General features: G+C 43.4%; 1 protein-coding gene and 1 long non-coding RNA gene across 2 annotated transcripts in view; both read right to left on the bottom strand.

Annotated features, from left to right (window-relative positions):
• Positions 1–20410, bottom strand: part of LOC142827218 (uncharacterized) — a 47289-nt gene extending 26879 nt beyond the window's left edge. Inside the window, exon 1 of the long non-coding RNA XR_012901796.1 lies at positions 19749–20410. This is a non-coding gene — a long non-coding RNA (uncharacterized LOC142827218). The remainder of the gene's footprint in view (positions 1–19748) is intronic.
• A 3269-nt stretch (positions 20411–23679) lies between these two features.
• DAP (death associated protein) overlaps positions 23680–25851 on the bottom strand; it is an 88165-nt gene continuing 85993 nt past the window's right edge. The window contains exon 4 of the mRNA XM_075921471.1: positions 23680–25657. Within this exon, the coding sequence (XP_075777586.1) occupies positions 25538–25657 (120 nt within the window). The 3' untranslated portion in view covers positions 23680–25537. The remainder of the gene's footprint in view (positions 25658–25851) is intronic.

The following is a 25851-nucleotide window of genomic DNA, read 5'->3' as shown; positions in this document are numbered from 1 at the left end:
CTCCCTCACCTCCTTCCACTTACCCTTCCCTAGCCCCCCTTCCTGATGTACAAAATAAAGAACACGTGTGTTCAGAAATAGAAACTCTCTTTATTGAACAAAACTCGGGGAGACTGGGAAAAGGAGGTGGGAGAGCGGAAGAGAGAGGGTGAGAGAAGGGAGGGCAACTAAAATAATCAGGGGTTTGGAACAGGTCCCATATGAAGAGAGGCTAAAGAGACTGGGACTTCTCAGCTTAGAAAAGAGGAGATGGAGGGGGGATATGATAGAGGTCTCTAAAAGCATGAGTGGTGTGGAGAGGGTGCATAAAGATCAGTTCTTCATTAGTTCCCATAATAGAAGGACTAGAGGACACCAAATGAAATGAATCGGTAGCAGGCTTCAAACTAATAACAGAAAGTTCTTCTTCACAAAGCAAATAGTCAACCTGTGGAACTCCTTGCTGCAGGAGGCTGTGAAGGCTAGAACTACAACAGAGTTTAAAGAGAAGTGAGATAAAGTCATGGAGGTTGGGTCCATGGAGTGCTATTAGCCAGGGGGTAGAAATGGTGTCCCTGGCTTCTGTTTGTGGAAGGCTGGAGATGGATGGCACGAGACAAATGGCTTGGTCATTGTCTTCGGTCCATCCCCTCCAGGGTACCTAGTGTTGGCCGCTGTCGGCAGACAGGCTACTGGGCTAGATGGACCTTTGGTCTGACCCAGTACGGCCATTCTAAACTCAGGGCTCAGGGTAGGGGGTCTCACTGGACCACTTTGATTTTCATGCACACCTGCTCCTGGGTGGCCAGGCTGGCAGCTCTCCTGCCCTAGACGGCCACTTTCCTGTGCCTAGTGCGGAGGTCGTGGATGAGGTCCACGATGTCTGCACTAGACCAGGCGGGCACTCGCCTCTTGTGGACCTGGGCAGGCTTCCGGGAGCCGCCAGCCTGGTCCCGGGAAGAGGCGGAGGGCTGGGTGGCAGCGGGTGGCTGGTTCGTGCCGTGCCAGGTGCAGGGTCTGCTGGCTGGGTGCTGGCAGGCTTGCACCTGGCACGGGCACCGTAGCCAGCCCGTGCCCCTTTAAGGGCTTTGGGGCTGGAAGGGGGGCAGAAGAGTTTCCCTGGTGGTGCCCAGAGTGGCCACCAGGGAAAGCTGGGGAGGGCTAGCCTCCCATTAGTTCGAATTAAGTGGCTACACAGCCCTTAATTCGAACTACTTAATTCGAACTTGGTGTTAGTCCTCATGGAATGAGGTTTACCTAGTTCGAATTAAGCGCTATGCTAGTTCGAATTAAGTTCGAACTAGCGGTTTGCTAGTGTAGCGCCTATCAAAGTTAATTCGAACTAACGTTTGTTAGTTTGAATTAACTTTTTAGTGTAGACATACCCTTTCAGATGAAGAGCAATGCTTCCAAGAGCATGCCACTATAGCCCTGAGCTGGAATGGTGCTTTTGGCCTAACTTCGAAGGAAGAACTTCACTTATTGAACCATTGTTTGCAGTGATGGTGTAGCCAGGTTGGTCCCAGTATATGAGAAAGACAGGCTGAGGTAATGTCTTTTATTTGATTACCTTCCATGAGTGAGAGAGAGACGCTTTCAAGTTATCCAGGGCTCTTCTTCAGGTCACAAATCACAAACTACTGAATCATCTAATACAGTCTTCTTGAATGAGAGGAGTAAGGATATAACTATAAACCATACCGTGCCCAATGTGCATTGTGAAGCAGAAGTGCCAGTTCCTCCCAATCTCTCCCCCACTGTGTATGTTTGTTTAGTGAGGCAGTGTGAGCATCTTGAGTACATGCCAGTCTCCTTGAAGGGAAGCTGTAATCCACTGTGTTAATCCTCCAAGGAGGAGGACAGTTGCAGGCAGCATATGTGAATCCCCACACACCTAACACTAATCTTGCTATAAAACCTGGCCTGTCATTGTTCCTGCTAACAGTTACTGGAGGAATTGTTGTCGATGAGTAACATCCTCCTTCCCTTAGGTATACTTTGAAAGATTACATTGATTGAAAAATAACCTTCTTGTATCACTTTCCGTATAAAAAAGAAATGGTAACAGAGAGGGCCAGTTAGCATTAGTTCTTGTAATAACACCGTGAGATATGAACGCCTTTACAGTGTTTACTGCCTGCAGATCCTGGCAAGAACATGTTGACCTACCCCAATGGCACCCAGACAATTGTATAGTGATAGCACGTAGCGGTCCCAAATGGTTATTTTAATGGAATAAATGAGCCCAGAAAGTCAAAGGCTTTACCATGACCATCTCACTGCAAAGCCCTAAACAGGTAAGCATGGCTTGGAGGTTTGTATACAGAGACAGCAGCCTGCCTACTGACATGGCAAATACTTCACTGAAAATCTTTTCAACTTTTTATTAAAAACACAGAAGAAGAAGGAAAACAATTAAAGCAACTGGAATATTGTGTTGTTATACCAGGCTTGCATTTTAATAGTATCCCATTTTTCCTTTCTCTTGAGCTGCAAAGAGATTGTCTTAAGGAAAGATCCAGATGACACTTTATAGTTAGTGTTAGAGATGGTAATAACTGTTCTTTTTTTAAGGGGTGGGGGCAAGGAGTTAGTTAGTTAGTTGAGACTGTCTGGCACCCTTGTTGTTAAAGTCCAATCTTGTTTCCTTTAAAGGACAAACAACCACAAAAGGAGAGAGAAAAGAACAGCAAAAATAAAAAATGGAGCTTCTGTCTTTTATGTTGACTTTTACTTGGGGAGGCCCAAGTCCAAACATTCCTTCTGTCTACATACAATTCAGTGTAACTCAGGCCTGCGCCCAGGACCTTGCAGGGGTGAAGAGTTCAAGATAGGGTCCCATGGAGATCCAGGCCCAAACCAACATTTTGCACTATGGATGCAACTGGAACCTGGGACCCTCAGACTCATATCCTGAGAGACCATTGGACAAAATTCCCACCAGGGATTTGTATGCAGTAATGAAAGATGCTGGGGGAAGTGGGATAACTATATAGTTCTTTGAGAATTCATGTTATTGTGTGTGTTACAATGTAGTCCCTGCCTAGATGCATTCAGAGCTATAGGGACTCAGTTTTACATGGGGACATTAAGGGTATGTCTACACTACATGGCTCCATGGACGGAGCCATGTAGATGAGCTTTGTAGACATAGGAAAATGAAGCGGCAATTTAAATAATCGCTACTTCATTTACATAAAAATGGCTGCCGTGCAGTGCCGATCAGCTGTTTGTCGGCACAGTGCAGTAGTCTGGACGCTCTGCGGTTGACATCAAAAGCCTTTGTTGACCGCCCCGGTAAATCTCATCCCACGAGGCATAACAGGGCGGTCGACAAAGGTTTTGATGTCGACCGCGGAGCGTCCAGACTACTGCACTGTGCCGACAAACAGCTGATCGGTACAGCGTGGCAGCCATTTTGATCGCCGCTTCATTTTCCTTTGTCTACAAAGCTCATCTACATGGCTCTGTCGGCAGAGCTATGTAGTGTAGACATACCCTTAGGCTACGTCTAGACAGTGGTGCTATTTCAGGATACTGGAAGTATCCTGAAATAGCTATTCTGCATCTTTAAATGTGTCCGTTATTTCAAAATGTATTTTGAAATAATGGGCATGCTATTCCAGCATTCTGGTAACCCTCATTCCACAAGGGCTAAGGGACTTGTTGGAATAGAGCTTTATTTTGAAATGACTTCAAAATAAGCTACACAGTTTGCATAGCACAGATTTTGTAACTTATTTCGAGGTAAGGGTGCCTTGTAGATGCACCCTAACATAGCATCCAGTTGATTCTCTCATGAATTCTGATCCAATCCCAGCCGCTGATAGCCACAAACTTTTCCTTTAGTAGGAACACCAGATCAGTTGTGAACTTTTGAGCAAAAGCACATATCCCAGATGTTCCTCTGGAAGTCACCAGCCCCCTCCACTTGTTACCAGACATTTGAATTCTTTGGCAGACACAACTGGTTCACTACAGATAGCTTGGAATAAAAGCTACCTTTGCTGATTTGGAACTTCAAAGATGAATGCCAGAAAGTCTACAGCAGGCTTATGTGGTAGGCTGTGGCTCTCCCTGGGCATACCCTACCAAAAAAGGCTAAGGAGCTCTGCAATTTTTAATAATAAAGAAAAACACATCTATAAACTGTAATTTACCATTACCAGTCTAGTCTTTTCACTGGGCTAAACTGAGTTTGGTCCAAGGAGCTTCCTGAAGCTGAGCTATGCCTCAGAATATACTGCAGCTCAGTTTTACACAGTAAAGTTTACCATGCGCTGTGTGAAGAAAAGCTTCCTTTTGTTTGTTTCAAACCTGCTGCCTATTAATTTCATTTGGTGACCCTTCATTCTTATATTGTGGGAACAAGTAAATAACTTTTCCTTATTCACCTTTTCCACACCAGTCATGATTGTATAGACCTCTATCATATCCCTCCTTAAGTCTCCTCTTTTCTAAGTTGAAATAAGGCTCAGGTCCTTCACAAGAAGAGAGTCCATGAGATTCTTTTACCTGTGGATGAATGGAGCCTGCTGAGAAGCGCTGAAACATCAATGCACTGCTCTGTCTGCTTTTGGGCCCTACGAGCTCTGATAGGCCTGCAATCTTGGCAGTTTGGGCCCCCTGCAGCAGATCCCTGGGATGCAGAACTGTCACCGGCTGTCAGGTCTGTGGTGAAGTTTCCCTCATATAGAGAGGCAGACCTGCCTCTTTCCCAGCCAGCCTTGAATTAAATCAGGTTCTCGCCTTTTCTTTCCCCTCCAGACCTGATATTGGCCACAGGTATAGCAGAGCAGGGCTAGCTGGGCCCATAGTCTCTCTTTAACCCATGTTCTGTGGGTGTGAGGTTTCTCTGATCCATCATGAATCCCCCCACTCTTATGATACCATTTGGGGTACATTCCTTCCCCATTAGCTCTCCCATCTTATGAAAATAAACTGACGTTCAGGTGGGCTCCTCTGGCTCACTATGGGACATGGAAACAGAAAGGCTGGAAGGACTAGTACAATTGAATAATTTGTGGGTTAGTGTCCTCCATGTAGAGAGCCATGGTTCATGACTAAGGCAAAGCAAGTGCCCAGGAAATAATACTGAAGTGAGTCCATAGGCCACTTGTTGTCTGTTCTTCCCTTTCCATTACAAATTAGCCCTCTCCCTGGGGAGCAAGATGTTGCTAATGTAAAAGGTCAGGTGCTGGAGTACGGCATTACTTGGAATAAGACAGCCCCCCTAGCACTGCATCTGAGGCATTGATCTGCAGCAGGAATTCCAAAAGCCTCTTAATAAACCTGAGTCCACTGGATCTTCTTTGGGCTATTATTTTTGAGGAGACATGGAAAAAGGACTGCATTAGTTGAGAATGCAGGAATAAACCGGCCATAGCATCCTGCCAGGTTTAAAAAACAGCATACCTGTTTCTTGGAGGAGGGCATGGAGGAACTGGACCTTGTTTCAGCTTAGAAAAGAGGAGACTATGGGGGGGATATGATAGAGGTCTATAAAATCATGACTGGTATGGAAAAGGTGAATAAGAAAAAGTTATTTACTTGTTCCCACAATATGAGAACTAGGGGTTACCAAATGAAATTCATAGGTAGCAGGTTTGAAACAAAAGGAAGTTTTTCTTCACACAGCGCATGGTCATCCTGTGGAATTCATTGCCAGAAGAGGTTGTGAAGACTAGAACTTCAACATGGTTCTAGAAAGAACTAGATAAATTCATGGAGGATAGGTCCATCAATGGCTATTAGCCAGGATGGGTAGGAATGGGGTCTCTAGCACTTTGTTAGAAGCTGGGAATGGGTGACAGGAGAGGGATCACTTTATGATTCCCTGTTCTGTTCACTCCCTCTGGGGCATCTGGCATTGGTCACTGTTGGATCACAGGATACTGGGCTAGACAGACCTTTGGTCTGACCCAGTATGGCCGTTCTTATGTTATTCATAGTGTCATACTGTGCCTTTTCCCAAAACATACCCAAGATAGGTAGTTTTGGCCTTGCTTGGGTGACATTTAATAGGATCTGCTGTTAGTTTGGCTCCCTTAGGGCACATCTATACAGCAGGGTTAAACTTGAAATAAGCTATGGAACTTGAGCTATGCCAATAGTGTAGCTTAAGTCAAAGCCACTTATTTCGACTTTTGGCGCCGTCTACACAGCAGTTATTTCAAGATAGAGCACTCTTCCTCCGACTTCTCTTACTCCTTGAAAAATGAAGTTACAGGAGTCAGAGTAAACAGTCTTCCAGTTCTCTGTTATTTTGACATTATGTCAAAATTACTGCTTTTGTGTAAAAGCAGACTCTGTTATTTCGGAATAACAGCAGTGTAGACATAGCCTTAAGGGATTGTAATATTGCTATTACATGTTTTAGATGGTCTTGCCAGTTTTGACTGTAGATTACAATGTAATTGAGGAGTAATGGTGGTTATGGGGTCCATCAGTCATTGGAATATAGCTGGGTCCCTACGTAATCTGAAGGCATTCTCAACAGGATAAGACAAAAGGGGTGGAATCCTTTTTTCCCCAGGATTCCCGTGGTCAGATCCATGGTGGTAATATATTCCACTTCATCTGCCCCTCACATAATTCATCAATACAAGCACAGGGTACACATCACATTTTGTTGCACTATTAACTTTCCTGACATTTATGCAGAAATGAATAGTTCCATCAGGCTTAGAGACCAGCATTCCTGGGCTCCTCCAGGCACTAAATGACCCTTTGATTACTTCCAGCCCTAGCAATAATTAGAGCTCTTGCTTCATGGTTTCCTTCAGTTTCTGGGGAAAAGGTCATGGGTTTTCTCTAACTCCAGGTTTGGTCTAAATATGATGGATAATTAAATGGGTTTGCACAGGATGGGCAGAGAATGCAGCTGAGAAGGTAGTGATCAACTCCTGGATCTGGGTCCTTGATTTACGATGAGGTTGCTTCTGATTTTGATCTTCCCTGTCTCCATGGTCCTCATGGCCTGCAGTCCTAATTCGAGTTCCATTAGGTAGGGAACTATACACAGGCTTTATTTTAGCTTTCCAGCACTTTAAAAGGTTCATATGGTAGAGCTGCTGGAGTTTTCATTTGTCCGACTCTGAGATTTCCTAATTCAACAGCTCCACCTATCGTATCACCTCATTAGGGTTGCCAGGTGTCTGGTTTTGAACCGGAGAGTCCGGTATTTGAGCTTTCTGTCTGGGAAACAAATTGAGAAAATACCGGACATATACATTTCTGGTATTTTCTAATTAAGTAAATTTTATTATCATCATGTTATGACATGACTTGTGCGCGAGTATTCTCACCCACTCTCTAGGCCTGCGTTATACGCTACTATGCCGATTCACCGCTTGGATATGAGTATCAGTACGTAGTTGCGTACTGCCTGGCTGGTAGATGTGCTCACACGTCGTGAGTGCATCTACCAACCAGGCAATATGCAACTATGCAGTAGTGCTGAATATTTTCCTTTTATACATGTACAATTTGCGACAGTATTGTCCTTTGTCTACCTTTCATCTTTCTCGTATCTCACAGCGCTCTTTCAAGATAAGGAATATTTGGCAGCTTTATCAAAAAAGGCAGCACAATCTAATGTAAAATATACGATGTAATGTAGATTGTCGTCAATAAACCTCCCATATCATGTATATTTTTTTTGGTCTACAGATTTTTATCAAGTGTGTCCAGTATTTTTGTTGAAATTATCTGGCAACCCTACACCTCATATAGCACTAGCAGCTTTGATTCTGCAATGGCCTATAGTAAGAGAACCCGATCACCAAGTTGAAACACCAAGATGTGGGCTTTTGCAATATAGGCTGCATTCTGGGTGTGTAAGAGTTCTCTCTGGGAAGTCTAAAGCTTCAGACTTCTCTCACGGAGTAAGAACGTTCTATATCACATTATTGGCTAACGGGTTTTTTTTTTATTCCCACATTTCTTGAATTAAATCTAAAGTCCCTCATGGCTGCCGCCTCTACTGCAGTTAGAATGGTTAGAAGCTGGTGGGAACCCTGGTAACTTTTGTGAGGCAAACAGGAGGGAAGGGATCACCTTGTCCCAGTGTTCGACATCTGTAATGACAGACCTCTTCAGATACTTTTTAGTGTTTTGATTATTCGTTTCACTGAACTGTGTGTTTGGGGATGATTGAAGGATGTGCTGAGGGCCTTGATTTTTAACAACGGACACAGTTGCTGCACCATCCGGGACATAAAGTATGTTTCCTGATCCATTATGATCTGCCATGGTCTGCAGCCCAGGCAAAGATGTTCTTAAGCTTGGCACCAACCTGCTTTGGCATTCATAGATCATAACAGTATATTCTCAGGTTACTGCACTGCATAATCCACCACGAGTATAATGAACAGGTAGCCTGCAGCACTCTTTTCTGGAGGAGCTATGTCCTTGCAGATGCAATTTCCTCATCCTTCACGAGTTACAAAGGTAACATAGTGGTAGGAGTAGACTTCTTTTTTCTCTGCCATTCATCTTTGTTGACTTTTATAAGCTATTTTACTGAACAGGCTATGTTGGATGTTTGTTACCTTGGACAATTTAGAGCACAGGGCTCTGCACAATATGACCCCATTTTGTCAGGGAGCTGTGCAAACACACACACATTCTGTACCGCAAAGAGTTTACTACCCAGTTTAAGAAGAGGTGCCAAAAGTAAGTGTCAAACAAGTCTGAAATGGGGGAGGAGATATGAGGGTACTGGAAAAGAGCACATGATTACATAGGCTGCATGCAGGCATAGCTGCATGGGTCTGAGTAATACTTCTGTTTTCTCTCTCAACCCTTAGGCTAAAGGAAACCTGTAAATCTAGCTAATACTGGATTGTCTAAATTTGTTTGGGGCATGCAAATAAGTGTACATATAATAGATTATAGGTAGGCGAAGAGGCCATTTTGAAAATTTAACAGAATGGTTTCAGTTACAGTAGTGCTGCTGTGCTAGTGGAGCATAAGGACATCTGTGCTGTGGGGACTTGACCTAGCACAATTCCAATGCCTGCCTGCAAATCTGGTATAGAACATCATTAGTATTTTTTACAGCTAGTTTGGACTGTTCAAGCAGTTGAACAGCTGCACTTTGACTGTATGTTAAAGGGAAACTATAATATGACACAATCAAAGCCTCTATGCTGCCTCACTGGGAGTCATGAGGTGCACAGGAAGTGGTAGATGCTGTAAATGGCAGGGAAGCTTTTACACACATTCGTTTAAGGAGGAGCTGTGCAGTTAGCAAGGTGACCAAGCACCCATGCTGAACTTTGGCAGGTAATAGCTGTCCGGGTTCCATACAAATGTCGTTGTTGTACAGAAAATAGTACTCACCACTAATGCACCCCAGGCACACACATCAGTGACACAAAAACAAAAGCCAGCCCTTGCAAAAACAAGCATTAACCTATTGCTACATTATTAAGTATTTTCATAAGGAGGGAAGGAAATATACTCTACATTTGTACAGAACTTTGTCCCCAGAGCTGTGGTTTTTGACCTTTTTTCATTTGCAGATCCCTAAAAAAATCAAGTGGAGGTGCAGATTCCTTTGGAAATCTTAGACATAGTGTGCAGACTCCCCAGGATCCACAGGTTGAAAACCACTGCTATAGAGCACAGGTTGTTTAAAATATTAAGACATGGAAACTTGCAGCATATCTTTGAGACGGGCATGCTTACTGGTGGGGAAACTGAGTCAGAAGAGATGGTAAGGCCTCCATTTTCAGAACTGTCCATAAATTATCAGTGCCTCTATTTTTGGCTGCCCAACATGAATCAGCCATAATCTGATTTTTAGACATGCTGTGCTGTGAAATAGGGGAGCACTAGATACGCAGTACCCCTGAAAACAAGCTACTCTTGTCTATAATTTTGGCATCTAAGTTTTAAAAAGTTGACCTATGAGATTTACACTGATGGCTTGTTTTCCCTGCTGAGTTAACTCAAGTCTTAACTTGGTGCCCCCCACCCCCATCCCAAACTGTTTGGGTTCCATACAAATGTTGTGGTACAGGAAATAATACTAACCACAAATGCACCTCAGGCACACACATCAGTGACACAAGAAGAAAGGCAGGTCCTTGCAAAAGGCCAGCCCCAGTCACACACAAAACCCTTTATGAAGGTGGAGGTGCTTATAACATAAGTAGCTGGGCTGTGACGGGGAATAGGCTACCACTCAAGTTTAGTGCAGGCTAATCCCTTAAAGTGCAGCTCTTCATTGACAAGTCACTCCGTGAAAATGATAATTTGGTGCTCCGGAGTTATTGGCTCTCATACAGTGCAGAGGTGTAGTAAGAGTGTTATGCGCCTGGGGACAAAGGCAAAATTTATGCGCCCCCCCAATCATTTGTTACCTGTGGGACTTTACACATTCCAACCTGCGCTGGGAGGGGAACAGGGTTTGGCTTGGACCCTCCATGCTGCCCCTGTCCGGCCAAAGTGCAGAACGTGCCGCGTGGGAAGCAGGAGCTCACTGCAAGGCGAGTGGGGCCCGGCGGTTTGGGGTGACAATTAATCGCACCCACATGGGTGGCCGAGGCCGGAGAATTGCTTGAGCTCCATGCGGGGGCAGAGCGCTATGTGCATCTGGTGTGTCCGTGCCAAGCCTGGCAGCACGATGGTGGCTCATGGTAAGTTCGGGACCCAGGACTGCGAAGGAGGCTGCCGAGGCCGGGCTGCAAAGGGACTGGGGTTAAAACTGCTGTGTGGGTCCCAGGTGGCACTGCGTTGTGAGCAGTCGCTGCAGCGTAGCCGGGGTGGGAGCTGGTCTCTGTAGAGAGCCAAGCAATGTCCTCCACTTTGCTCATGTTCTTAAGCAGAGGGATGGTACATGTAGGGGGCTCAGGGCAGAGGGTTCCGGTGTCAGAAGGCGGGTTCAGGACAGGGGGTTGGTGTTTGGAAGGGTGCGGGTGGAGTTAAGGAGTCATGCAGGGGGTTGGGTTCAGGGGCGGGCTCAGGGATGGGAGTGAGAGTGCAGGAGTCAGGGATGGCGGTGGGAGGTGAAGGGCTTGTGGCAGGGTGCTGAAAGGCAGGGGTAGCTTACCGGGGCTGGCCAGTGGTAAGTGTGATGCAGCTCTTACAGCGGATCCTCACAGGGGCAAGGGACTCCAGGAGTGGAGAGGCCTAGCTCTAGGGGTTGGCCCTCGCCTGCAACTGCGCGCCAACCGCTCCCACAGCCCAATCAGCAGCCTCCCGCTGTGTGCCGACCACAAGGCTCAAGCTGCCGTGCAGGCTCTTGCTGTGCTGAATTGCCACCCCACATGCCAGTAAAAATTGGCTCGTGTGCAGCCCGTGGCACACATGCTGGGGGTCGCCGACCCCTGCTGCAGAGGGCAAATTTAAAGCATTTCCTCTCTGCTCCCCTTCCTCTCCCACTAGCTTTGAAAACCTGGCCAGTCAGAATGTGAAATTGGGGTCTTTCCCTTTTTGACCTCCTATCTAGCTACAAAGGTTGTGAGGCCACACGAGAGCCTTGTTCACAGCTGCCTTTACAACATGGTGTTGAAATTATGTTGCATTGACATCACTGAAAGCCATCTCTGGGTTTGCACAGGTGTAACAGATTTGGCTTGATAAGCAATTCTGTTAATGATGCACAATCAGAACAAATCCAGCTCTGCCCTCATGCCACTTTTCTGGCTCTGCAAAGCTAATGGGGGGCAAACCAGTTTTCTAGCACTAACGTCAGCAGATATGATTTGACTACACACCTAGGCTTACGCTGCTTTTTTATGTTGTCAGTTATATCTGTGCACAGTGAGTGCAAAATGCTATCAAATCAGAGTTCAGAGGTAGTGCACAGATGCAGGCCTGAAAAAGTGCACGATCAATGAACAGGGAGGTGCTATCTTTATATAATAGCTTTTCTAGAACTGCATTTTGTTAGCCTTTATTTGTATTACAGTAGCATCTAGGTGCTCTCATCACAGACCAGAATCCCCTTGTGTTAAGCACTGCACAAACACAGAAAAAGACTGTCCCTGACCCCAGGGGCTTAAAATCTAAACATGAAATGAGAGAACAGATGGTTACAGAGAAGGACATACAAAGAAAACAATGAGATTGACCAATACTATGTGAAAGGCAGGGCCTTGGCATACTAGCAGCCTAACCACTATCAAATATTACGTAGATATTTAAAGCAGAAGCAGGAAAATGACTTCTGGGTAAGGTTGCCTCTATTGCTTATTTGTAAAGGACTCTGTCAGAATCTTTTCATTCTGAGGCCTCCGCTCTTTCAAATAGTTAGCCAAAGGACACTTGGATTTTCAGTGCTGTAAAGAATGCTACACTGAGAATGATGACTTCTTTTAAAAAGTACTTGAATAGTGCCCCTGTGTGAAAGCAGACATTTTGCCAACTGCTTGGCAGTCTTTTTGGTAACAGGAACAGCAGCACATAAACCGGGAGGACTTTCAGTAACCATTGCAAACCAGTAACACCATCATTATTCTGCAAATTAAAGCAGGATTGACAGACGTGTGTGTGGGGGGGAGGGATGTTATGGTGAGAATGTTCTAGCTCAGTGGTTTCCAACTTGTGGTCCATGGACAGTACTGCAGGAGGTCCATGGAAAGTTTAAAAACAAGCATTGGGCCCACTGTTTTTCTTTTCTTTTTTTTCCTCCCGCAGGCCAGTGGGGGGAGGGGGGGAAGGGAGAGGGGTGGTCTGTGAAATTTTAATAGGTTGAAAAGGGGTCTGTATACAGTACTCGAAAAAGTTGGGAACCACTGTTCTAGCTGATGCATACTGTATATGCCTTTTTATTAATCTTTGCAGCATTAGTGTATTTTCTCCCAGTTAGCAGAATTTATTACTGGTAGTGAATACTGAGTCATTTGGTGTGTGTGTCCACTTCATACTAGTGACTACTCCTGCATCTCAACAAACCACAACAGCATTTGGTGAATCTTTACAATGAAAAGTAAAAATAAGGAGGTAGCTACTCCCCCCTTTTTATTAATTCCTCAATCTAGGAGAGGTTCATAGGTTACCTCTGTTGAGCACCACTGAATTCCAGCTCCTTCAGTCAGAGGGGCTGGGCAGTTGCAGGACTCTGCCTGCACATATGTCCTTGTAGGATCTGGGCCAAAATGTATACATGTTGCAGGGTTAAGTGTCCTGATCTTATAATGCCAAGCAGCATGACTCAAAGCAGTCACGTTTGACTCTAATCCTTGTTTGACTGTAATTCTGTCTGTCCTGGTTTGTTTATTATTACTCCATGTACGGAGATTAACATGATGGGGAATAAGCCAATATACTAAAGTAGAAAAACAAAACTTAACGTGGCTGGAATCAAGAAATTACTGAGAAACAACCCTTAAGTACATAAAGGATTAGCACACTAAATTGATATTGAATTGTAAATGAGACCTGACTCCCATGTAATATCATAAACTAGGATTCTCTGATCCCCAGATGAAGCCTTGAGAAATGGAAAAGCTACCACACCTCAGTGTGCAGAACAATTGAGTTTGCTAGGCCTGATATATTGTTGAACTGCTCCCTGTGTAGCCGTTTACACCAGAGCAAGTGGAATGTAACAACTGTATCAAATCAGAACACAGTAGTGGCTCATTAGTAGCAATCTCTTGGTGCCTTTTGCTATGTTGCTCCCACAGTTATGGGGAGCATTGATAATTCATGTTAGGGAAAGTGGTCCCAGGCGAAAAGTTGCTCAGAAGTGGCAGTTGCTCTTACAAGCTGTTGCTGCAAATAAGCATCTACTGTAGTAGCATTTTTGATGTAGCACTGTAATGCTAGGGATTAGCACTCAAATGCAGTCCAGGTGCTCTTAATTCTTCTGTTTTACCATTTCCAGGTTGATCTTTTATGGTTGCTGAGGATGTATGTTTCTGGACATTACCACCTGAACTCAGATAATGGAGACATCATAGTACTTGATCCTGCAATGGCATTTACAGGCAGTCCCCGAGTTACGCGGATCCGACTTACGTCGGACCCGCAGTTACGAACGGGGCCCTTCCTCTCCCTGGTCTCCAGCAGACCAGGGAGAGGAAGCAAAGCGGCGGAACACGCGGGCAGCGGACAGGGCTGTCCGCTGCCCACGTGCTCCGCGGCTTGGCTCTGCTTTGCCCCCCCGTCCCCCTGGTCTGCAGACCAGGGGGCGGGGGGGGGGGGGGCAAAGCAAAGCAAAGCAGAGCCAAGCCACGGAGCCTGAGGGCAGCAGGACAGCCACGGCGCGTCTGGGCTGTCCCGCTGCCCCCCTGCTCCGCGGCTTTGCTCCGGACGCCTGTGGTACAGCAGCTGGGGCGCTGCCAGTTGGTCCCGTAGTGCCGCTCTGGGCGCTACTGGACCAACCAGGCAGCACCCCAGCTGCTCTGCCCCAGGCGTCCTGATTCAGCCACTGCTGGTCAGTTTCAGCAGCGGCTGAATCAGGACACCTGGGGCAGAGCAGCTTGGGTGCTGCTGGGTTGGTCCAGTAGCGCCGAGGAGCGGCGGCGCTACTGGACCAACCCAGCAGCACCCCAGCTGCTCTGCCCCAGGCGTCCCCAAGTCAGCCACTGCTGAAACTGACCAGTGGCTGACTACAGGAAGCCCCTGCCCCGGGCTTCCTGGAATCAGCCGCTGATGAGTTTCAGCAGCAGGTGACTTGGGGATGCCTGGGGTTCTTAAGTTGAATCTGTATGTAAGTCAGAACTGGCGTCCAGATTCAGCCGCTGTTGAAACTGATCAGTTTCAGCAGCGGCTGAATCCGGACGCCAGTTCTGACTTACATACAGATTCAACTTAAGAACAAACCTACAGTCCCTATCTTGTACGTAACCCGGGGACTGCCTGTATTCCATAAGGAATGCCACTGAAATCAACAGGACTCCCCAAATGTGTAAACTCTCTTGGTAGGATCCAGGCCATATACAGTAGAGATGCTGTAACATTTCCTTACACCAAAAGATTTGCAGACTGACATCTGGAAGGGAATCTAGGAAGACTCAGCTTAAGTTCTACTGATACAGATTCCTATGCAAGAAAGCAGCTGGAATGTTCTGCACTTGTCACCTGCCTCCACTGGATAAAATCATACCAGTTATAAAAACACTGACCATCAAAATCAGTCATTCATGTTGTATACAATATAATGTATTTTAATAAAGTCTATTAACGTAAATATATGAACTCAGGAGAGAGGATTATTCTAAGCCATGATAAATAGTCAGATCACGCTCCATACTTTCCATCAATATTTAACTTAGAAACAATCGGCTAATGGTGAACCAGCAATTAGCATGCAAAATGGAGCCCATGTGCTCTAAAGTATAGGTTTCCAATGTGTATATGCTAAGAGCTGCTTGGCACAGCAAAAGAAGAGGCTGTGTGTTTAACAAATGTCCTCATAATGAGCTCAATTGAAAAGCTTATTTAAGGTTTCTGTATTCATTCCAGACCCCTCCAGCTGTCACATTTGTCACATCAGCAGTAGGCTAATGTTTATCCAGTTCTGGTTGATAAATCAGACTATATGGGAAAAAAATTCTCACTTGTGCTATTTGTTACAGTTTGTTCAGAGTAGGCACTGAGCATAGAATCAGCTTCTAAAGAAACTATTTTTTAAATAAGCCGCTCAGATTTAAATATTCTTAAAACTACAATGTAAAGGACATTAAAAGTGTCAATTCAATAAATGTATTCGCTGAAGTCTGAGCCCACAGTGCTCCATCTCCATGAAATGATTAAAATATCAGATCTCAGAGTCTAAAACTAACTACTCTTTTTCTCAGAAGGGGGCTGGATTAGAATGTCAGATATAATCTTAGGAATCAGTTTTAGTTGAATTATGTCTGGATTCCATTCTTGATATTAAAATAGATGTCCTGTAGATAACCAGAAGCTTGTTAAATTTTTAAACTGTTTATATTAACATTTTTTCCCTTTCCTTGCCTTAGAAGATTCACAGTCATTCACACTTACAATCATTGATTTATGCATGGAGCCCAAATCTTGCAGGGTGCTAGTGAATATTCTTATATACACCAATTCAAGCCAATGGGAGTTTAGGGCTCTGAGAAGCCCTACAAAGTACTCCACTCACTGTCTTCTTTCTCCCATCCTTCCCCTCTCCCCCATTCCCTGATTTATTCTTGGATCTGGACTTTTAATACTTCAGTCATCTGAAGAAGTGGGTTTTGCCCACAAAAGCCCATGATACCATCTACATGTTTTGTTAGTCTTTAAGGTGCTACTAGACTATTCATTGTTTTTTAAGTTTTTCCAGTTACAGACTAACTCGGCTACTCCTCTGAAGCTCTTCCACACATTATTATAGTAGTTGGCCATTTTGTCTACAATATTTTCTAATTAAAATCACTTTTACTGAGCACCAAAAAATTCAACTGGTGCAGACTCACTTACCCTTTAAAAAAATATTAAAATAAGCCCAAACTAAGCTATTACATTTTAGGCTCTTATCCCATCTCAGTACAGAGTAACTACTCTGCTTTCAAAAGGGTTGATTGTGCAGCATTTCAGCGGCATGTGGCCCATGCTACTAGCCACTGACTTCACGGGCCTTCCAAAATCAGCTACTCCAGCACCAGACAGAACAGTGATGCTAATACAACTGTCTGTGGGCCAAAAGTCTGCACACCAGAGTAACTTTACTCATTTGAGTAGTTACACTGAGTTGCAGTGGAAAGGCAGAGGGGTCCATGGCAGTGGATCCTAAAACTGTATACGCTCACACTGCGTATCACCTCCTTAAAATAGTCTTTTCCCATGTGTCTCAATCCATCTTAGTACAGGGGGATTGGTTTTGACATCCATGTAGTAACTGCCTCTCACGATATAGCATTTTGAATCTAAATTCTTTCTGCTCCCATCATGCTACAATAGGCTACTTATTTCAATTACATTACAATAATAATACCTAGCACTTATACAGCACTTTTCATCACTAAATCTCAAAGCATTTCATAATCTTTTAGGCTGCGTCTAGACTGGCAAGTTTTTCCGCAAAATTGGTCGCTTTTGCGGAAAAACTTGCCAGCTGTCTATGCTGGCCGCTTGATTTTGCGCAGAAACACTGACGTTCTACTATCCGAAATCAATGCTTCTTGTGCAAATGCTTTGACGTTTCCGTTTGGGCAAAAGCCTTTTTCTGGAAATGCTTTTGCGCAAAAGGGCCAGTGTAGACAGCTGAAAACTGTTTTGCACAAAAAAGCCCCGATGGCGAAAATGGCGATCGGGGCTTTCTTGCGCAAAACAGCGTCTAGCTTGGCACAGACGTTTTTCCACAAAAAGTGCTTTTGCGGAAAAGTGTCCGTGCCAATCTAGACGCTCTTTTCTGCAAATGCTTTTAACGGAAAAACTTTTCTGTTAAAAGCATTTGCGGAAAATCATGCCAGTCTAGACGTAGCCTTAATGTATTTAGCCTCACAACACCCCTGTGGATAGGGACGTGCTATCATGCTCATTTTACAGCCAGGGAGCTGAGAGGCATGGAAAGGCACTGTGATCCACAAGTTAAACCAGCTTCTGACCAAGTGCAGCAAACCCTTGCATTTAACTTGAATTGAACCCATGGTTTTGAACTTCCAGAAACATTTGTTATAAAAAATTTGACTCCTATTAATACACACATAATTTAGTTTACTGAGAGTGCCTTGAGATGAAGTTACTTTGCCAACTGAATCAGCCAGAAGCAAGGGTAAAACCATTTTGCCACACAATTTTTGCTCACATATATACACACACATAATCAAGAGGACTATAAGATAACACAGGTGTCCTCAAATCCTGGAAATCATAGCTCACAAAAGCAATTTAAAAAAAATTCTGAGTGTATAGAATAATATGGGCTTCGGTTTTAAAAAATATACCTCAAATCCAACCTGGGAAGTAAGTATTGCATTACAGGGCTTCCTGGCAGATCACTTGCAAGCATCTACCTTGCAACAGGTTGGGTGTCTGCATTTCATACCCAGGTAGGCCTTGGTAGGTGTTGTGAGATCAGTACAGATTGCATAAATGATCAGCATCTTACTATGTCTGCCACCTCCAATGCTGCACCCTTGTTCCTGCCTCAGTTCAGTAGAGGTAAACAGATGAGTCTTAGATAATCTTCCCCTTTTTTTCATTTTGTGGACCCCTTTGTACAAAATGTCCTTTCCTCCCTTCCCCTTCTTCCAGCCTTCCAGTTCCAAAGTTTTTCTCTGATATTATAAAATATGGAGGAAAATACCATTTGCCAGATACTGTGTTGTGGGCTGAGGGGAATCAAAAGATACAAATGAGTACAGAAAAAGAAGCACCATCGCCACTTCATGCTTTCCATCCCATCCAAATCTATGGCAGATATCTAAAGAGATCAACATAATCTACATAGCAGTAACAGGTGTTCCATTACCATCCTCACCCCACTTCCCTAGAGAATGGTCAGTGGGCATGCAGTCTTACATTACTAGGGCGTCGGGGGCCTACCAAAAGAACTCAGAGCATCTAACATTCCATGGAGTTTTCTTCCCACCCATATCGGCAGAGCAGGTAGCCTGTCTCCTGCATGGTTCACAACTACAACCTGAGGAAAGGAATACTTAAAAAGTCACACAATGACCTTGTGTGGAATTACCAGGTTTTTCTGAGAGGGCCCTATACAACTCCATTGGAATACCAATGGTTTGAGCTTCCTTGCACACCCTCAATTATAGTAAAACCTGTACAAGATACCGCCTGTGAATGACAGGGGAAGTGTCCTGTGTTAAGAGACCACCCCAAATAACAACAGGGTTCAAAAAGAACTAGATACATTCATGGAGGATAGGCCCATCAATGGCTATTAGGCAGGATGGGTAGGAATTGTGTCCCCAGCCTCTCTTTGTCCGAGACTGGGAATGGGTGACAGGAGAGGGATTGTTGGCAGCAGTTGATTGATTTATTAAGAACTGATCACATGTGCAAGTTGGACTCCATTTTAAAATCACAAGAGACTCCATCTTGGAATTATAAATTCCATTTTGTTTTTGGGACTACTGTGGAGGTAAACAAGAACTGGCTCGAACTGTTTTTATGCGCCAGAGTCCATTTTACCTCAGAATGTGCACAGCATATGCTGCTGTCAATCATCTGTTTTCCTACCACAAAAGACATAAAAGTACCTCCCACTCAAGAGTGCAGGTCTCAGTCCTTGACTGTCCAGTAACTTGTCAAGACTGACATCAGTGCTGCAGCTGGTTCCCTCACATGCTGTGGCGAAGCCCAGGGGTTCAAGTTTTGAGGATACTGGACCAGAGACAGCTGTACTACAGTGGTGCTGCGGAGCCTCTGAACCACCAAGAGTGTTTTCTCCATATCACTTATGGTGAAGGCATAGGTGTGGTATTGGGGATATGCTACATTGGGGTTCGTTGACTTCCCCCACCACCTGAAGAGCCACTCTGACTCCAGACTTGTGGTGAAGACCCAGTTCTCTTTGGACAGTGCCATCAATCCTCACCCACCCTTAACAGCAAGGAACATCTGCTTTGGGATCAGGTTACCTAGAGTTCCTCCCCTTGGCTGCTAGGGTTGCCAGGTGTCTGGTATTGACCTGGACAGTCTGGTATTTTTGTCTCCTGTCCGGTAAAAAATTTCAGAAAATACCTGACGCCTAAAATGTCCAGTATTTTCTGATATTTTTCCCTGCCAAGAGGGGAAAATACTGGACACCTGGCAACCCTAGGACACACTCAGCAACCGGGCCCAGCCCCCTGGACCTTCCCGCCGGGTCTCCTTTATCCCCCCCCCCCTCCACTTACCTGGTTCTGCAGGGGCTTTTCTTGTGGCTGTAAGAAAAACAAAATGGTCTTTTTTTTTTTGCTCAACAACTTTGGCCTCCCCCCCCCTTTTTTTCTCAACAGAATTTTTTTCCCAGTTTTTTTTTGGGGGGGGAGGGATGTGGTTTGGTATTTTTGGTTAAACCATCTGGCAACCCTATTGGCTGCTTGCTACTGGGTAGAAGGTCCTAGGTCCTCTCCTCACCTGCTGTGTTAACATCTTGGCCAGAGACTGAGACTGTAAAGTATTTTTAACTTACCTGTTTGTTAGGGGAACTTTCTTTTCTTCTATTTTGAGAGTGTGGGGTTGGATTTCTAATTGGTGTAAGAGGGTTGTATTGAATAGTTATATGCTGTGAACTGTTACAAATTCTTTTAATAGATTTGTTAAATTTATACATGAGTTGTGTTTTCATTGGGCAATTATCCACTGGTGATAAATACAGTGTCGGGGAACTTATTCTTCTGGGCTGTGTCTACACTGCATCCCTTTTCCAGAAAAGGGATGCAGATTAGACCAATCGGAATTGCAAATCCGCAGGGGATTTAAATATCCCCCGCGGCATTTGCATTTACATGGCTGCCGCTTTTTTCCGGCTTGGGGATAAGCCGGAGAAAAGTGCCAGTCTAGACGCGATTCTCCGGAAAATAAGCCCTTTTCCGGAGGATTTCTTATTCCTACTTAAAAGTAGGTACTTGAAAGTAGGAATAAGAAATCCTCCGGAAAAGGGCTTATTTTCCGGAGAATTGCGTCTAGACTGGCGCTTTTCTCCGGCTTATCCCCAAGCCGGAAAAAAGCGGCAGCCATGTAAATGCAAGTGCCGCGGGGGATATTTAAATCCCCCGCGGATTTGCAATTCCGATTGGTCTAATCTGCATCCCTTTTCTGGAAAAGGGGTGCAGTGTAACTACAGCCCTGGTGTCAGGAACAAAACTCCACAGATCTTAGTTTTAAAATTATTCTTGTTACTGAGTTCCTGGGTAACAGGATCGCTCGATGATTCCCTGTTCTGTTCACTCCCTCTGGGACATCTGGTATTGGTCACTGTCAGCAGACAGGATACTGGGCTAGATGGTCCTTTGGCCTGACCCAGCATGACCATTCAGAAACCATGAATATTTTACTCCATCTTATTGGGATTAATATCTCACCACTTCAGGCTTGTGAATTCTAGAATGGGCAAGCTGTCTGTTATGCATGTGATCTGTTCCAATGAACCTCATGGAACAAATCATGTCTATAAAGTTAAACACGTGTGTACATGTTTACAGGATCAGAACTTTAGACTGTAAACTCCTCATGGGAGGCTATTGCGATCTTAGTTTCTTTAAACTATCTTGCTATAGTATAAAGACTATGAATGTATACATCACGTTAAAGGACTTTAGAAGTTTTCTACTCTACTAATTATAAAGCCTTTTGCATTGAAGGAGAATAAAACTGAATCAAGTGCTATATTAACATGTTAAGTACCATTTCCTTTGTCATATCAATTTCAGACAAATTGCTGTATCTAGTTTCCAGATTTGCACTCCCCCCCCCCCCATAAAGGACTATTGAGGAGCTCCAGATAATCAGTTTCATAACTACCATTAGCACCTACACTCTATTAGACAGCATTTAGTTTTGTTTTAAATGATCCAGGAATGAGAATCTAGTCACAGGATGAGAAACTATTTAAAACTTTCCATCTCTTGTGCCAAAGAACCTCAATAAACGTCTCTAGTTTAAATGTTAATTCATTGCTTAACATTTTGAATAAGAATTAAATAACAGTTCAAATGTGTTGTACCCATGGAGAGGTGCACCAAATATATACCACAGGAGTGATTTTTATTGTTACACTAGCATGCTGGCAATTCTATTCCAGGAAATTTCTAACATTCATTTTGTGTTAACAGCTGAGCATCTGGATACTTTATATTGCACTTAAAAGGCTGTTAAAATGTGTTTCTTTAATTAAAATATATCCTGCAGTAGGAGCACAGAATCCATTCCTCGGCTAGGATTTTTTAAATTTTGGACAAGGTGGTGCTATGTGTGCCAACATGGACATCCAATGTTTTCTATACTGCTTCTATACAGAGTGAATCTCTCTAAGCTTACATTATTTTTCACTGTCTTGAAAACCGCTAAAACTATGAGTAACTTTTTGCAGCACATAACTACATCTGTCTAGAATATCTAATGGATTCTGCAAATGTTGTCTATATACATTGTATTTATTGCATTGACAGCCATCAGTAGGAGTTCAGAACTACAGTCATGTTCCTAGCTTTTAACATTAGGTTTGATGAACAGTGCAGTAAGTAACGTGTCAATGAAGCATGTAATGCCATCTCATTTTCCTAGACACAGTAAATTCCAAAGCCAATACCCATATACCACCAAATAATTGAGGAAGATGTACTGGCACAGGACAATGTCAACTGTTGACTGGTCTGTTAGCATATCAGCAATGTTTTAGGGCTGAGTCTTGCCAACATGCAAATAGTAATATTAAACATGTTTTACTAGTGCCTAAAGGCAAATAAAAAATGAGGTCCCATTGTGCAATGCATTGTACACAAAAAGTAGATAGTCACTGCCACAAAATGCAAGTCCACTTATGCAGATAAGTAATTCTATTGGCTTTAACAGAACCACAGTGTGCCACTACAACAAAAGGTATGTTTTAAAAAAAATGCTGAATATGCAAATGTTAATTTGAGTGTGACATTACATTCTATGTTCTTTATGAAAATATGCTTATATGACATAACTGAAATGTACTTTATGCAAGAAAACTCATGTCAGGTACTGCTGGAAAGGTTATGATCTACTGAATATGATTATCCTATTTGTATACATGTATCATTTTTGTATCTGAAATTAGAGATATTGACTAATGGATCTGTAGTTCAACTGAGCTGCTTTGGGTGACACCCACTACTAACACTTCAGGTACAACAATGGAAAAGCCAGACAGGGCTGATGGCCCATCAGTGAGGACAATGGACTGGGAAAAGCTTGGCTTTCCTGCAGATACTCCATAGTGCCACTGACTCATGGATGCTGAGATGCTACAGAGTCAAGTGACCTAGTGATCTGACACCAACCTCCATCCTGGACTACTGAATTGTTTCCCTGTGAGGTAATGAATCAAACCTATGGAAATTCTATATAAGGTGGGGGAGAAAGGCCTTCAGTTTGCATCTCCTCTGCCTCCCCCCTGCACCTCCGCCCAAGAGACACACTGGAAAACACCTGGAACTGAGCAAGGGAAGAACTACTGGATCCAGGCTATGATGATACTTCTGGCCTGTGAAGGACTCAACCTAACACTATCTAGGATGAGGAATTATTATTTGTAACCAATTTCTTAAGTGAATCAAGCTCAGTTTATGGACTTTGCTTTATTTTCTTAATAATCTGATTTGCTCTGTACATCTTTTACCACTTAAACTTATTTCTGATTTATAAATATAACCCAGTATATGTAATTTCTAACTGGGGAAAGGGAGAGAGGAAATTGTGCATACTTTCCTCCACATTGAAGGAGACTAATTTAATATACATTTTGGTTTGTATTCCAAGGGCAGGAGGGGGAGGAGGGTAGACACTTGAGTCCTATGGTAAATTACTTAAGCTTAGCCTCCCCAGAGCTGATCTCAGTATCTGTATCTGTTCTGTAGCTGGGTGTGGCCCTGTCTGTGGCACTGGAGGAAGTTTAAAAGCCTGACTCAGCAAGACAGGCACAAAGAGTGCCCAGGCTGGCAGAAAAAGAAGATTCAGTGGTATCTTCAGCACATTAGGTGGTATCCCAGAGGGTCCTAACCCATCACAGAGAGGATGCTTCATCTTTAAAGCAAGTACAGTTCACAAATATCTTAAGATGAAAACAGTATGGTGAAGACAACTGACAAGAAAACATCCCTGCGAAAATTTTTATTAAATTTGAATATTTTCCCAGAAGCCCAAGAAATTTACAATCTTTTTTCATGTACAAAATGGTCACATAGCCAGACAACACTTTTTGTTGGCCTTCAGAAGATTTACATGAATGCAAACAGGACAAACTTCATTTCTATGTGCAGACTCTGAGGATCCCCACCAAGGATAAATCTTACTCACAATGACCAGAATTATTATTCCACTGAGAAAATGGTACTGTGTGTTTTTTTTAAAAATTTGTTTGCAATAACCAGCCACTCATAGAAAAATGACTTTATTTAGCTTGAGGATAATGGTTTAAAATATCATTTTTAAAGCTCTCTTCCCACTACTTTTATATGCTATTTGATTTTAAATCTAAATGTACTATCAAAGCCCTGAGCAGTCCAGAACTCCCAAGGTTAGCCAGAGTAGTGACTTCAATGTTGGTTCAGGTGGCCACGTTCCTTGAAGTGGAGTTCTATAATCCTGCAGGGTACTTCAGCCTGCTGTGTATTTATATTCCTTTAAAAATTCAAGTACATTTAAAAAAATGTAGGCTAAGTATTTTTTTTTTAAATGTCATGGATGTGTGGAGATTACATGGGAGGTAACTGATGAGGCTACTAATTTTGTGGTAGTGATTTTAAACTATGCAAGCATAAAAAGAGTTATACACACAGCCAGATCTAACCTTGACTAATCAGATTACTTTAGTTAAAATGGTATATCTTATCTGTAATCACCATCTGCTTGCCTGTGATAAAAAAGACTAGAAAAAACAGCAGACATGGCATATAACAGACCATGCACAATGATGTCATACACATTTACAGTTACAGAGAGTCAACATTTTAGAACAATAACCATATACTGTATTTAAGTTAAATGGGTTTACTCAATTCTATGAAGTGCTGAGTTTGCTGAACTCTCTCAGAGGGATGCAAGGGAGCTCAGTTCCTCACAGCACTGGATTGTTTGCACCTCACTGATTTACAACATACATTATATCTTATTGCTCATTTTATTTAGAAAGGCTTCACAGTTATGAAGCCCCACAAATACCAATCATGAACACACAGATGGGTTGAGGGATGCTGCTGCATAGAACAGGTTTCCCCCTGGTTTGACATCTTTCTCCCACCTAAAGCCATGGTGCTCCAAATGCACAAAGTGTACATGAAGAGCACTAGTGAGGTGGTGTAAGTTTGGAACATGGTGTCTTGAAGGTTCAACTAGATTCCACTTTTTTCCACTACAAAAAAAGTTTTTTTTTTCACTACCATGGCTAAACTGAAAGGAGAGAACTGAAAGCCTAAGAAATATAGTGACATTTTTCCTTAATTTTTTTATCACAAATGTAGTGCAGATTGCAATGATTCTATAAAAATCAGACAGTCATATATTACAAACCTCTTGAGCAAATGTAAAAATTATTCTCCCCACACCAAATAAACCAAACACAACATCTTATATGGTCCCTAATAGGTTTAACATTAATGTTATCTCTGTTTTTTGGCTATAGCAATCAGGAATGTAATCCACTCATCAGATGAATGATTTATATTTAAATCTGGCCTCGGCAGTAACAGATTTATTACACTGCTAAGCAAAACTGAACTGGTTAAATTGAATGATGCTCTTGATCAGCAAACACACAGCAGCAATGCAGAAGGTTTTCCATCTGGAATAACAGAACCTAATGAAATCTCCACTTTTATGAAACCATGGAGAATTAAAGCAAAAGCAACATATATCATTTTTAAAAGCCAGTTTTATTGATTTGGTAGTGTGAATCCTAAAAACTCTGATCTCTTCTTTCTACACTGATGCAGGTTGGCTGGCTTTTTGACAGGGCTCACTTGCGAGGCTGGTGGATGTGCTGATTGACGTGCTGTGGATGAGGAAGCTTTTCCACAGAGGGATGAGGTTTCTGGTGAGCCACCTGAGCTGCAGCTGGAGGGAAGTCTTTATCACCCTGTTAAAGAACACACTGGTAAAATACAAAGGTTTAAAGAACATACCTACCCATTCAAACTGATAGTATTTTTTAAATTAAAGCAAAAAGTGTATGTGAAAAACACTGAGTCCCTCTAATTCCGTTTTTCCTTTGCAGACACACTGCCTGCATTTCATCATGGCATTTTTTAACAAGGACTTTGTCAATGTAAA

The sequence above is a fragment of the Pelodiscus sinensis genome, chromosome 2 (genome assembly GCF_049634645.1).
Source record: "Pelodiscus sinensis isolate JC-2024 chromosome 2, ASM4963464v1, whole genome shotgun sequence".
Classification (NCBI taxonomy): domain Eukaryota; kingdom Metazoa; phylum Chordata; order Testudines; family Trionychidae; genus Pelodiscus; species Pelodiscus sinensis.
This window is presented reverse-complemented; position numbering and strand designations above follow the sequence as displayed.